We start from the raw sequence: 13,969 nt of genomic DNA, 5'->3' as shown, positions 1-13,969 counted from the left end.
GGACGCGTTGAGTGAAGAGGAAGTGAACGCGACAACAATCCTAGACAAGCAGTAGAGCCACGACCACCGGTACGACTACCATGGCAACAACAGCACTTGCGAAACATCGCTGATTCCCCCACCGCCAATTCCCAACTATAGTGGGCGCCGACAAGCGAAACAAACTTTCTTGTTTACTTTGCCTACAATACTATTTGCTTAAATAAAATTCTACCATCAGTACACATTCACTCCTAAAGCCACACATAATGCTACGGACAGATCATAACCGCATCGATCCCAAGAGGCGAAACGTTCTTGATCACCGCAAGAAGCAATTTTCAGAGGCCATCTTCAAAGACCACACATATCCCTATCGTCTCAATCTCTATGCTGAACCTCCCACGTCAGACATAACGCTTGAACAGTTTGAGCAATGGGCTATTGACCGACTTCGAGGTGTGTAGTAGCCAATCCTGCAATCGGCGTGGCCGCACTAACCCAATTCCCTTGATCGCAGTGCTCGCCGAATTGGAGGCTTGCCTACACCGTAATCGCACACCAGTCGAGACCGCAACTTATATGAAACCCATTCTCGATAAATATCTCCCTCTCGACTCCAACACATCCAACTCCTCCCAACTCTTTTCACAGCGGCAAAAGGACCATTACAGCCATTTTATTCTCCGACTTGCCTTTTGCCGCACCGATGATTTGCGGCGGCGATTTGCTCGTGTAGAAACTGTCTTGTTCCGCCTTCGTTTTTCGTCTGATGATTCACAAGAGCGGGCGGCGTTTGTGCGTTCCTTGGACCTAGAGTGGTTCTCTGATGTCTCGGCTGAGGAAAAGGCAGAGATTCAAACAGAGCTGGATGCCACCATAACCTTTAGAAAGGGCGGACTATCGGTCGAGGACGAGACCTGGTTCAAGGTAGACTGGATGAGGGTGCCAGAGCTGGTCGAGTCCAGGAAGGTTTATCTACGCGGCGGAAAGGCTTATGTCCCCGGACGTGAGCAGACAGCAATGATATGTGCCGAGTTTTCTAAGCATATGGAACAACAACTCGAGCTCACTGCTCGCGCCGTACCCCGTCTCGATGAGGACGACCGACTGTCGCCAATTCTAAACCACCTTTCTAAGAACTTTATGACGCCAGATAGCTACATGACTAATAGTTCTGTGCCTCTGGGCGCCGAGATTAGCGCGGCCAATATTGACAACCTGTCAAAACACTTCCCTGCCTGCATGTCACATCTGCACCGTACTTTGCGCCGCGATAACCATCTCAAGCACAATGGCCGTCTGCAGTACACACTGTTTTTAAAAGGTATTGGTCTCAATCTAGAGGAATGCCTGATGTTTTGGCGCCAGGGCTTCCGCAATATTACCGAAGACAAGTTCAACAAAGAGTACAGGTATAACGTGCGCCATGCATACGGCGATGTCGGTGGTGATACAAATCGCCGTGGTGGGGGGTACTCGCCTATGTCCTGCCAGAAGATTCTCACTGATACGGCACCGGGACCGGGTCATGCACACGGCTGCCCGTACCGGCACTTTAGCCCTGAAAACTTGACAGCACTACTGCAATCGATGGGCATTAACGATCGTGCAACGATACAGGGCGTGCTACAGGACAAGGAGCAGCAAAAGTTCCACATGGGCTGCAACAGAGTGTTCGAATATGTGCACAAGAACGAGCTGAAACGGGCAAAGGATGAATCAATTCTAGCCCCGGCACAGTTGGATACTATTGTGCATCCCAACGAGTACTTCAAGCGGAGCTTTATTCTAAGTGATTTGGAAAAGTCCAAGGAGATGCAATCAGTTAAGACAGAGAGCTACTGAGTGGGTTGTTGGGGTATGAGATGCGATGTAGACCGGGGGATAGGCTTATGATTTTTTTTTTCTTCCTCCTTCCAGGCAACACCCTGCTATTGAGTTATCTTGATTGGAGCTTTTGGGGCATGAGGTTATCCTGGACACTTAGCAGGCGGCCGCCTTGTCTCACTTTATGTCGGTTCATGATGGGTAATATAAGATGCGGCTATTTGCAAATTCTCTACATATACATACATCCACATTCCGATCACTCAGCTATTGCATGTCTCGGGAGCCTTCCGATGGGAATGTTGTATAAGTCGGAAATTTTCTTTGGAGACCCTATTCACCAAGAATGAGCTGCAGAGAAACTGCCAAGTGTGTAACTTGGGAAGGAGTATCGTCGCCTTCAGGCCTAGGCTTTGTATGCGTGCAGTCATATGCGAGGCTTGTGCGACGCCGCAGGGTCTCATGTATACAAGTTTTATGCTAGCTGTCAGGTTTGGTGAGGGAGCCATCTATGTGCATGGTTTCTTGTTGGTGTAGAAGTGCAACATAAGAAGCGAGTTGTTTCCCCTACTTGGCTTGATAAACGGGAAGCATGACGGATATTTGTCGAGGCTTCAAGACCATTGTCATTGGACCTAGTGGACCCAGGCCCTTACCTTTTTGTCATAGTACTCAAATCCAGTATATGGGGGTTAATTCTCGCCATGCCTAGGCATTCTACCGTACTTGAGCCAGATATGGTGTTCAGCGAACGACAGATAGACATTATACACCAGAGCCAGGCCTATCTTGAGTCAACGCAGTTCAGCCCCTCATCACCGCACTCCTCGCGGGCAGCCAGCAAAGGATCCTCCAGCCAAAGTCAAGACCTTCGGCTAGACACAACATCAATCATGTTACTGGGACAGCATTTTGACGCTGTCATGGAGCACGTAAAGACACAAATGGGGCAGCTCGAGAGTCAAATTGCACAAAGCACGTTGACGCAGCACAATGATGCGACGATTGCGATGGTAGATGCAGACGCAGAGATGGGACGCCTAGAGGGCTACATGATGCGAATGGATGAGCTGGAGACATACTTTGATGAGATTTCCAGTCTTCGTGATATAATCAAGGGGAATCGACAGCGTATCGCTCTCCTGGCACAACAGCTGGAGGAAACGCCTCAAGCAGAATCGAGGGCGGGATCGACGGACAAGAGAAAGACCCACAAACAGGGAAGAAGCTCTAAGCATGGACGGACATCTCCATCTTCTTCTTCTTCGTCGTCGTCGTCGTCCAAGCATGGCGCTGGTACATTATCGAGACATGGCACACCGTCATCGTCGTCGCCGTTAAAACAGGCGTCCAAGAAATCATCCGGAAAGCGCTAACAGGTCGACCTATTGTTGCAGATTTGGCATTGCATTTGGCCCAGCATTGGCTTAACCATCCCTGCGACGCGACGACTCGTTGCTTGCTGGCTTGGTTGGGCTTAGTCTGGGATTGTTTGAAACGGGGCTTTTCCAAGTGTCGATTGTTGGAACGGAAGGATAGTTAATGAAGCTTTGTTTTTAGCAGGGACCCAATGACCGCAAGAAAGCAGGGGAAGCTAGGCTCTTGGCCAAGCTAGGCTCAGATCAAAGGAGGCTGATAAACGGGAGATTAGAAGTGGCTTGATGAGCAGAAAGAAAAGCAAAACAAACCCTAGACCCTAGTCAAGCGTCTATTGATAGGCAGTTGAAATTGTATTGGGCTGGGTTGGGTTGTCACTTCACTCCCCCCTTCTATCCAAGCCGGGGTTTATTGATCTGTAACATCCAATAGGACACCCAAAGTGACTTTTTAACAACAAATCCAACTTTGACGACAGAGATTAGGCCTTTGCGTGCGGGAAGAGAGACTTGGAAAGCAAGAAACATGCACTTTAGCCTTAGCCCTAGCCTTGGCCTTAGCACTCGAAGCAAGGTGCAAATTCAGTTGGGGAGGCCCTAGTCGGGCATTGAGCCCGACTTGCAGCAAAGTGTTTTTGTTCCTGCAGGACCTGAGATGAAATTGATTCGCCTCTATTGTTCTCTCTTCTAACAAGAGAAGATTTGATACTAGCGAGAAGGATTTGTCATGGGTGTGAGGATTGGGATGTGTGTCATGGACGACTAAAAGCAGCAGCAAGATGTTGCTGATGTTCAAAGCCAGCAAAGCCAGTTGAAGCCGAGGCTTGACGCCAACACATGCAGCGTAGCATATGTATAGGATTGCTCTTATATTCTGTGCACGTGAGCGGAGGCTTGCTTGCTGTCTTGTCTTTCTGGAGAAGGGAGAGGGAGAGTTAGGGCTGCTGTGAGTAATCTAGGGCGGCATGACGACAATGGTGGTACACCGCATCGAGGGCAATAGGATGCTTGTATTAGCTGTATACGGACAGCCATGCTATACGTAGACTCAAGCAATGCATGCATTTGCATAGTTTGAAGGAGGCTGGGCCCTATTCTATCTTGCAGAGCAGCAAAGGCAAGAGGACAAGACAAGCCCACGGGATGGAGAAGGATAAAAAGAGAAAGCTTGGTCGCCTCAAACCTCCTCCTCGCTCATGGATTATTTTTTTTTGCTTGGCCTCAGCTCTTGTCGGAAATTAGAGCTGAACGCGTCCGCCAGGTCGCGTCTGTCAGCGTTTGATACAACCTACATGTGCGTCCACGTAGCTAGCCTAGGCCGGGCCAAAGCATAGACGGAGGCTGCTGTTATCTTTCAGCCGGACAGAGGAGCAGAGAGACTAAGGGAAGCAGCCCAAAGCAACAAGTAGAGTGAGCGATCAAAGAAGCCGTACGGGAATGTTAGGATGGGATCAAGGCTCTAGACAGGTGGTTACATGGCCACTCTGAGACGTGGGCGCAGTGAAGAGAGCAGAAGAGCAGACGAAGGACAAGCTTTCCTTCCCTCTTCCCTTCCTCGTAAGGAGAACGGACGGATTAGGAGGACAGCGGTCAGCCAGACTGCCCTGTCAATTGATGACCAGATTTGGGCAAGGCCAGGCCAAGCCAGCCCAGGTCAGGCTAAGCCAGCGTCCCATTGTCCCGGTCCAAGCTGTCGAAGAAAAAAAAAAGTGCAGCAAGCGAAGAGTTTTCGCTTTTGCTATGGATTCTCGTTATTACCATGGCATGGCTGCTGCAGAAAACAACAGGGCCCAGGCCAGGCCACAGGCCAAACGCGCTGTGATCCTGCTTCCTTTTCTGTTCTGCCGCTTTCGTGTCTCTTCTTCTCTGTTGTTAGAAAAGCCAAGGCTTCCTTTCTTCTTTGGTTCCCTTTCGTTCTCGCTATTCAGAGAATCCGGTGAGTTGGGTCGCTGGTCTGCTCTCTTTCTCCTTCTCCCTTTCTTTTTCTGGGTGCTGGACGTGCATTTTCTAGGCCAAGCCGAGGCTGGCCTTTGTTAGGCCTCTCCAGAGCTTTGCTTGTCTCTTTATTAAGAGCTGTGTATGTGTGTGTATGTGTGTGTCTCTCTCTCTGTCTTGCTACTTGACTTGGCTTTACCAGGCCAAGACATTCGCTGTGTAAGAAAGATAAGAGGGATACTGTGGTCTATAGCGCTAGCTACAGCACCCTCACGTCACTAGCCACCCGTCTTACGACACGACATCCCCTGGAACAGGACACTACCAGCAGTCTTACAGTGAAGGTACTCCCTGGAACAGGCCAACTACCGGCTTGACAGCGCCCAAACATCTCCTTGAATAGCGCGCCCCCACTAGCCACCATCATTTTTTTCCTTGAACCATCACCAACAGCTGTGCCTATTTTTTGCTTCACTCGATTTTCCCAGCCATTTGCATTTGTTGCACACTAGCCAAAGGGGCTGAAAGGGACAAAAAAAGAAAAGAAAGCGCTTTCCATCAACATTCCAAGCGGCTCTTTTCATTCTCTCGATCGCAAGTCCCAAGTCTCAAACCAAATATTCTGTGGGAGGGCACTCTGGAAACAGACACTCTTTTGCCTTTTTCATGCTGTTTTTTTGCTTCTCGCACTAATTACAAGACACTCTATCAAGCGTCCATTCCTCGCTTGTTGTTCCGTTCTTGGTGCTCATTGTGATTGCGGTTCTGATTCATCCGCCTGTTCTGATTCCGGACAACCTCCATCGCTGGGTACGTCTCCTCTGTCTCTTGCCAATTGATCATACATCGGCTTGTATTGCTTGCTGCACTGTCACGATAACATAGTCAGCCAAGGCCTGCGCCTGCCCGAGCCCGAAGCCTGCACTGAACTTTTCCTCTCTGACCAATCCCAGCTCGCCAGATCAACACCAAAACTCCATATAACCTCTCTTCCCGCCTCATTGCCTGTCGTGGCGCACCAGGCCCACTCCATTGCACATCGCCAGCAGCCAGCCCAAGCCCAAGCCTTCCACTCGCCAGCTTCGCCTTCCGCTTCTACCCCCTTCGCAACTTCCGCGCGCTCCAACCCTCACCAAAGTTCTACGAAAACCCGTCGCTCTCTGCTCCTGGATCGCCAACCCCGTCCAGCCACGCGCTGCGCCACACGCCCGTCCACAGAGAAGGCCTCTCGTCGTTTGCCTCGCGGTCTGCCAATCACCGGTCTCTTGACAAGGGATCTAGCTCGCGCTCCCGCATCCACTCGCAGGTTCTTAGCGATTCGGACTCAGACTCGGACGAGGCTCTCACCGTTCCTGAATTTCCATCCCCTGAGAAACACGTGACAGCTTCAGACAACCTGGGTGGTCGCTTGTCTACCGCCCATCGCCACAAGCACTATCACAGCGCCCTGCTCTTCGCTTTAGAAGAAGCGCTGCGCAGCCCGTATTCGTTTACGCCTGATCTTGTTGAAGAAGAGGCGAGACTCACCGAGCCCTACGGCATCCAGATTCCGCTCCCCGAGAATCCCCATACATCCGTATCGGTGGCTGTTCCTGAGGCTAAGCCCGTCTTCAGAGCCCACCGGAGAGTCAAGTCGCAACCTCTAGTACCTCCCTCTGCTTCTCGGTCTGCATTTATCCGCCAGACCCCTAAGCCACCCACCGCCGTGGAAACAATGAGCTCGCGTCACAAGACTACAGTGTCTAGTAGTACTGCGCCCGCGGTTTCTGCATTCGCAGCTGCAGCCGGAATTAAGAGCCCGACCCAGATTATGAAAGAGCGCCAGGACCGTGAACGCCGCCGTGCCGAGCAGAAAGAGCAAGATTCCATCATGAGAGACCAGGAGAAGCGTCGCCGTGCCGCTGCGGAACACGAGCTGCGGCTGCAGGAAGAAGCCAGAAGACGGAGTGCCGAACGCAAAGCAACCACTGCATCTGCTACTACTACTACTGCTGCTGCTGCTGCTGGCGGTGCAACATACCAATCCCCCAATTCACATACAAAATCATACATGTCGGCGAGCGCAGCTCAGCCCACCACGCCCCGATCCCGCATCGCCCAAAATCCTGCCACAACCAATGTTAACATGGACGCCAGCCCTGAAGCCGGCCCTTCATCCCAAGCCCCGCCCAACTCCAGCGGCTCAGGCAAGAGACAATCAACCTCGCAGTCCAAGTCATCTTTTCCCCATGCCTTTGAGCGCTGGGAGGCTCTTTCCGCCCAGTGGGAGGGTGTCACGCGTCATTGGATCAGGCGACTGGAAATGAACGGCACCATGCTAGAAACCGACCCTCTAAGCAAGACATTATCGCGCCAGGTAACAGACCTGTCTGCCGCTGGTGCAAACTTGTTCCATGCCGTCGTGGAGCTCCAGCGCCTCCGTGCTAGCTCCGAGCGCAAGTTCCAGCGTTGGTTCTTTGAGACTCGCGGGGAACTGGAGAGGATACAAGAAGAGAAAGCCCAGCTTGAGGCTGCTCTACGCGACGAGCAAAATGCCCGCCGTGAAAAGGCTGTGCAAGCGCAGAACACCGAGACTGTCAATATTCTCCAGCGCCAACTAGCCGAAATGAAGAAGGAGCTGACCATCTCTAAGGAGGAGGCACGCCGTGCGTGGGAGGAACTTGGCCGTCGAGAACAGGAGGAGCGTGAGCGCACATTCTCGTTGCAAAACGGCCAGCCCACAATCGTCGGTGGCGTCCAAGTGGTGCCCATGAGTGCCGGTAACAGTCGTCGCGGTCACATGTCTCAAGCTCAAGCCCAACAACAACAGCAGCAGCATGAGCAGGTGACCGGAAGCTACACGCCGCCCCACCAGCCTCCTGCCGCTACGGCTGCTGCTAACCCTGAGTATTCCGTCGAAGCCGACTCTCACTACCATAGCGGCTACGTGCTTGATGCCGCTGGCAACAGACTTCTTGATTCCCGGGGTCGGCCTATCCCGTACGAGACGTCCGGGTCACCATTGTCGCATCCCGATATGGACGATTACAACCTACCCAGCAGCAGCCGCACACATCAGGATTCAAGCCAGAGCCAACAACAGTATCAGGCCATGACCTCTGCTACTATGGGGTCTTCGTCGGCCATGATGCAGCCGTCGGCATCACCAGCGTCATCTTCTGCTCCACAAACATCAACCAGCCAGTCAGTCTCTGCAGCAGATAACCCGTATAGCGGGGCATCGTGGGATATTCCAACAACACACCATCATTTAACACGGCTGAGCGATGTGTTGGAGGAGGAGGAGTCACGAACCACGGCGAGTCAGATCAGTCGAAGTTAGCCTGTTGCGTTTTGATTACATTTTTCTCTATTGATCTACCCCTTCAGTTTTCCTTTTTCTTTTTTTCCTTTCTATGCCGCTTCCGTTTCCCCCTCCCTTTTTTTTTTTTTACTCTTTCTTTTGGTTCGGTTTAGCCTGGGCTGGTTGATCATATTGCACGATTTGTTTTTACACCACGGCTTTTGCATGGGCCTTGTTCCAATCTTGTGTGTTTTATACATAGTTGCTAATCCGGAGTTTTTACTTGTTGCTTTCCCACCTCTTGGTGCGATATTACTGATGTGATTGTAGCCCACAACTGTCTGTATGTATGTATGTATGCCTCTATCTTTTCTGTGCAAGTGAATGCAAGCTGTGAGGTTTCCCTCCCCCATTTCTCGTTTGTTTTATTTTTCTTGTTGCTATCACAGAGTGGTCTTGAGCGCATCTTCAAATGACTGCCCCGTCAGGCGTTGGAACACGTCTTTGTAGTTCTGCTCGGTCGCCTTGACAATATTCTCTGGCAGCTTGACACCTTCTTTGCCCTTCACGCCATTCTCCACCAGATAATTGCGTACAAACTGCTTATCGAAGCTGTCCTGGTCACGTCCAACCTCATACTTGTCGGCTGGCCAAAAGCGGGACGAATCAGGTGTCAAAACCTCGTCAGCCAACACGACCTCATCTGTTTTCTCATCCAGAGCAAACTCAAACTTGGTGTCGGCAATGATGATGCCGCGCTCAAGCGCATACTCTGCAGCGGCCGAGTACAGCGCCAGAGCCAGCTCCTCGATGCGCTTGGCGTACTTTTCGCCCCCGACCAGTGCAGCAACCTTGCTGGGGTGGATGTTCTCGTCCTTCTCGCCCTGCTCGGCCTTGGTGGAGGGCGTAAACAAAGGCTCCGCAAACTTCTGGCTCTGCTGCATCCCAGCCGGCACGGCAATGCCGTGCACCGTGCCTTTGGCCTTGTACTCGGCCCATGCACTACCGCTAATGTAGCCGCGTACAATGGCCTCAACAGGGAAGATCTTCAGGCGGCGCACTGTCATGCTGCGGTGTGAGATGAGGGCGCGTTCGGTGGGCGAAAGAGAGGCAGGCGGGGTCAGCGAGACGACGTGCGTCTTGAGAGTGGGAATCAGGGCTGAGAGGACCTTGAACCAATGGGCTGAGGTCAAAGTTAGCACCGCACCCTTGTAGGGGATGGCGTTGTCGAGAACGACATCGTACGCGGAGATGCGGTCGGTCGAGACGAAGAGTAGGGTGTTGTCGTCAAGGCGGAACAACTCGCGTACCTTGCCGGTAGCGAGATGCTGTAGCGATGGAAGCTGAATTGAGGTGATACCGGCTGTAGACGACATGGTATGCTACCAAGTGGCGATGACGTATGGATATGGATGGATGCGTTGTGAGCAATTATGACGCCACTAAAAGAATACAGAGAGGAGAGAAAAGACGTAGCTGTGAAAGAGTCACCCCCCCCCCCCCCCGACTTCGGCAGAATTTTCGGCGGAGCTTCTAAGTTACAGGCAGCTGGCCCCTCTGTAGCCTGAATTACCCTCTGCAAAACTGGCGGCTTAGTGGCTTATAGGACTATGACATTGCGCTAATCAGGAGCAGGAAGCAGTTCAAACCTAACAATGCAGCAGGACATGGCCTAAAGTTACATCACTAGACTACAACACCAAACACCAAGTTTGGAAGCAGAGGAAAAAGAAAGAAAACCTAAAAAAAACAGCAGCAGCGACAACCACAACCACAACAACAGCAACGCCAGTATTTCAAGCCACCTATAGCCTCTCTCCAAACCAAGTTGAAGGCTTGCCTTTATCTCTACTTGCATCCCCATTTTTTCATGTTCAATACAAAATGCTGTGTGATGTAATCATGAATGCAATGACTTGTGAGTGGGGCGATGTGGGACAACCTTGTCTAACAAGTGGTTGTGTCTATCGTGCCAGCTGCCACCAGCTGTTGTCCCCTTAGGCTTCGTCTTCCTTCAGCCAAGTGACGCATCGCCAGCCTAGTAGATAAATACAAGCCATAAAAGCTATCAGGACCTGTGAAAATCATGGGCACACACCAACCCTTGGCTTTCATACTTCCTTACACTATTCACCACCTCCTTACTAAACGGCTTTCCTTAAAATGTCAAAAAAGACTGCCGATGTTTCCAAGAGGCCTCTTTATCGTAAGTAAAACTAACGCCTGGGCTACTTGGACGGAGTTCTGATACTAACCTATGCCTTGCAGTCTATGACATCCCATCTCACGTTCTAGATTCGCTCTCCGCAAAGGATGCACCTGAGCTTCAAAGAGAAGAGTCAGAGCTAACCACTGTTGTCCCTGTTGCTCCTAGCGACTCTCCAGTGGGGTCTCAGTCGTGCTCACTATGTTCACAGTCATTCGAGTCTATGCTGGATCAGCGCAGCCACCTCAAATCTGATCTACATAACTATAATCTACGGCAAAAGCTACGTGGTCTGGTTCCAGTGACAGAGGCCGAGTTTGAGAAACTTGTCGGTGATCTCGATGAAAGTCTGTCGGGCGAGGATTCCTCTGACTCTGAGGATGACCAACAAGAGGGAAGCAAAGCGAGCACACTATCCGCCCTGCTAAAACGACAGGCCAATCTATCAGGCTTTGCAAATCCAGGATCTAGCAATGATGGCAACGATGATGATAGTGACAGCGTAGCGAAAAGGGTGGAAGCCAAGACTCCGCTGGTGTGGTTCGAGTCGCCACTCCTCCCACTAAACACATACTTTGGCGTATATCGAGTAATGTTTGGCCCCGGGGAATTATCTGACATTTCAAAGAGAATAGAAGCTATGAAAAGCAAGCAACTAGCTCCCATGCCTGCGCCGAAGCTCAACAAGGACGGCAGCCCACTTACCGCTTACAAGGGTCCTCACATCTTCATGCTCATGATTGGTGGTGGCCACTTTGCCGCCATGGTGGTTGCTTTATCACCTCGCCAGACCAAGAACAATGCACCTGGGCCGCTGAACCGCGAGGCTACCGTTCTGGCTCATAAAACCTTCCACCGCTATACCACGCGTCGCAAGCAGGGTGGCTCACAATCGGCCAACGACAATGCCAAGGGCGCAGCACACTCGGCTGGTTCTACGTTGCGACGGTACAACGAGCAAGCCCTAGTAGATGATGTGCGTGCCCTGTTGAACGAGTGGAAGCCTCTCATTGATACTGCAGAGCTGCACTTTATTCGCGCTACAGGAATGACAAACCGACGGACCCTATTCGGCCCGTACGACGGCCAGGTCCTCCAGGTGAATGACCCCCGAATTCGCGGTTTTCCGTTCAATACTCGACGTGCGACGCAGAACGAGCTGATGCGAGCATTCATCGAGCTGACCCGGTTGAAGGTCAAGGAGATACTGCCGCAAGAAGAGCGACCTGAGCCTAAGGCTTCTCTCGCACCAAAGACTGTCACCAAGGCCCCTGCCAAGCCAAAGTTCAACGAGGAGGAAGAAACGGCGCTGTTGCACACAAGCCAGATCCAGGCTCTTATTCGCCGGTCAAAACTGCCGGCGCTGTTATCCTATTTCCAGATGAACAACATCGATGCTTCGTTTTCTTTTTTCCCGGCCGATCAGCACCACCATGCTCCCACAGCCCTTCACTTTTCCGCCACACAGGGCTCGGCTGCCATCATCACTGGGCTTCTAACCCGTGCCAATGCCAATCCGACTGTGCCCAACGCCGAAGGACGCACCGCATTTGAACTTGCAGGCGATCGTGCAGCCCGCGATGCATTCCGAGTCGCACGTTCAGAGCTGGGTGAAACCACATGGGATTGGGCTGCAGCCAAAGTGCCTGCACCCCTCTCGAAAGCCGATGCCGAGGCACGCTCAGAGCGGGAGCGCAAAGAAGCTGAGAGCAAGGAGGCCGAGCGACGCAAGACGGAAGAGGCCCGGCTACGCAGAGAAAGTCCAGCGGCAGTGACTTCTGCGGTGGGTAAGGACAAGGGCCTTCTAGGCTCAGCGGACGCCAAGATGACGCCGGAGGAGAGGCGTGAGAAAGAGGCGCGTGGGCTGACGCCAGAGATGCGCATGAGACTAGAGCGGGAGAGGAGGGCAAGGGCTGCAGAAGCACGGATGAAGGCCATGCGAGGTGGAAGCTAGGAGAAAGTTCAAGAGTCTAAGATGAGAGCCATTGTTTAGGATATGTTTTTTGTCTTTTTCTTTACGGGAGGCTAGTTGAATTGAAAAGGGTTATGCAGCAACTCATAGTGAGGGGAGGCATATACGCAGAAAGAGAGGGCCTTCAGTTGAAGTCACCAAAGGTAGTGAGGTGAAGAAGAAACTCAGACATGGGATTGGTAGTTAGTTGCACTGACCGCCAAGCCAAGCCAGGCCAAGATCCAGATCCTAAGGCTTATTACATTACTATAAGCAGCCCTTGCTTCAATTCTACTATTGCTTGATAAGATAAGAAGAAGGGGGGGGGGGTCCGGGAGAGTTTCGTCTAGGCTCAACTTGACACAGACAAGAACTGTGACATCTGTCGATGTTTCGAATACTGGCTTTTTGGGGGTTGGGCTATGGTGGGTGGGTGAGGGAAATGAAGGACTAGAGTTGGGCGTCCTTGCTTCTAGTTGCCTGTCGCAAAGAAGAGGCTGAGCCATAATCGAGCAAGCCAATGCGCGAGGCGGGCATCAGATGCAGAGTTTGGGGGGGGGGGCGAGTAGGTGAGAACGATGCTTGCCATATCAAGAGAGAAAGCATGAAGTCGGGGAACGGAAAGTAGGCTAGCCGCCCTACTGCATAATAGTGCAGGCTAAGCAAGTTCCAAGCCTCTTTTCCTTTTCATTCTTTCGGTGAGCAGGTTGGTGATCACAAAGGAAGGTTACGGGCACATGCCCTTGTTCTATCCTACCTTGCCCCTGTGGCGGTGGGATAGTAGCCCCCCTATGTTGCTCGTTCCTATGATGTTCTTGTCCAACGACACAAGAGAGAAGATGATATCACAAGAACAAATGAGCGCACATATGGACATGCGCTGGCTGCAGCTAGAGATGCAACTGCAACTGCAACTGCAGCGGTCAGGGTAAATAGGACGGAAATTAGAGTCAGCCCAAGAGCCAGCGTTTACGAGAACCGAATTCTCACGATAGCAACAAGCCCCTCTTTAATTGGAGCCTACGATGAAGAGAGAGTGTGATGAGAGTGACATGACAGGCTGGAAATAGAACCAACTAGCCAGCAGCACAGGGTTCTCGCACTCTATTGGTCTTGCTGGGCATACAGATCGGGGGAACACAGCGGGAAGGGAAGCACAATACGAGATGCATAATTAAAAGCGAAGAGGAGAGTAGCAGTAGGATAGACAGGACGAGGGGGGAGGCGACGGGGTGGTCAAGAACGGAGCCTAGGGAAAGACAAAGAGGAGGAGGAAGAACAAAGTCTGGATGGGATTCCATTGAGCCAATTTCACGACGCATGGCTTAGAACTAGAACTTGCGGTGCGCTGCAAAGCAAATGATACAGGTTGCTTTCTTCAGTGCTACCGAAAACAAATTTGGATCAAG

At 51.8% G+C, this 13,969-nt stretch overlaps 5 protein-coding genes across 5 annotated transcripts; 4 read left to right on the top strand and 1 right to left on the bottom strand.

Annotated features, from left to right (window-relative positions):
• Positions 1-248: 248 nt before the first annotated feature.
• On the top strand, positions 249-1,827 carry HOO65_011224 (putative DNA primase large subunit; the record flags this gene model as incomplete). The annotated part of the gene is made up of 2 exons (XM_071005753.1): positions 249-438; positions 500-1,827. 2 exons carry the CDS (start codon positions 249-251, stop codon positions 1,825-1,827), a joined length of 1,518 nt encoding a protein of 505 aa, XP_070863045.1.
• A 686-nt stretch (positions 1,828-2,513) lies between these two features.
• HOO65_011223 (uncharacterized protein) lies at positions 2,514-3,185 on the top strand (the record flags this gene model as incomplete). Its single annotated transcript, XM_070999915.1, has 1 exon — positions 2,514-3,185. One exon carries the CDS (start codon positions 2,514-2,516, stop codon positions 3,183-3,185), a length of 672 nt encoding a protein of 223 aa, XP_070863044.1.
• Positions 3,186-4,925: 1,740 nt separating this feature from the next.
• Positions 4,926-8,442, top strand: HOO65_011222 (uncharacterized protein; the record flags this gene model as incomplete). Its single annotated transcript, XM_071005329.1, has 2 exons — positions 4,926-5,121; positions 6,074-8,442. The coding sequence occupies 2 exons, from the start codon at positions 4,926-4,928 to the stop codon at positions 8,440-8,442; spliced, it is 2,565 nt and encodes an 854-aa protein (XP_070863043.1).
• A 404-nt stretch (positions 8,443-8,846) lies between these two features.
• HOO65_011221 (Phosphoribosylaminoimidazole-succinocarboxamide synthase) lies at positions 8,847-9,779 on the bottom strand (the record flags this gene model as incomplete). Its single annotated transcript, XM_070999914.1, has 1 exon — positions 8,847-9,779. The coding sequence occupies one exon, from the start codon at positions 9,777-9,779 to the stop codon at positions 8,847-8,849; it is 933 nt and encodes a 310-aa protein (XP_070863042.1).
• A 787-nt stretch (positions 9,780-10,566) lies between these two features.
• On the top strand, positions 10,567-12,563 carry HOO65_011220 (uncharacterized protein; the record flags this gene model as incomplete). Its single annotated transcript, XM_071005587.1, has 2 exons — positions 10,567-10,609; positions 10,672-12,563. 2 exons carry the CDS (start codon positions 10,567-10,569, stop codon positions 12,561-12,563), a joined length of 1,935 nt encoding a protein of 644 aa, XP_070863041.1.
• Positions 12,564-13,969: the final 1,406 nt, after the last annotated feature.

The sequence above is a fragment of the Ceratocystis lukuohia genome, assembly GCF_044167205.1.
Source record: "Ceratocystis lukuohia strain C4212 chromosome Unknown Supercontig1_pilon, whole genome shotgun sequence".
Classification (NCBI taxonomy): Eukaryota; Fungi; Ascomycota; class Sordariomycetes; order Microascales; family Ceratocystidaceae; genus Ceratocystis; species Ceratocystis lukuohia.
Note: the sequence above shows the minus strand (reverse complement) of the source record. Positions and strands in the feature narration are given on the sequence as shown.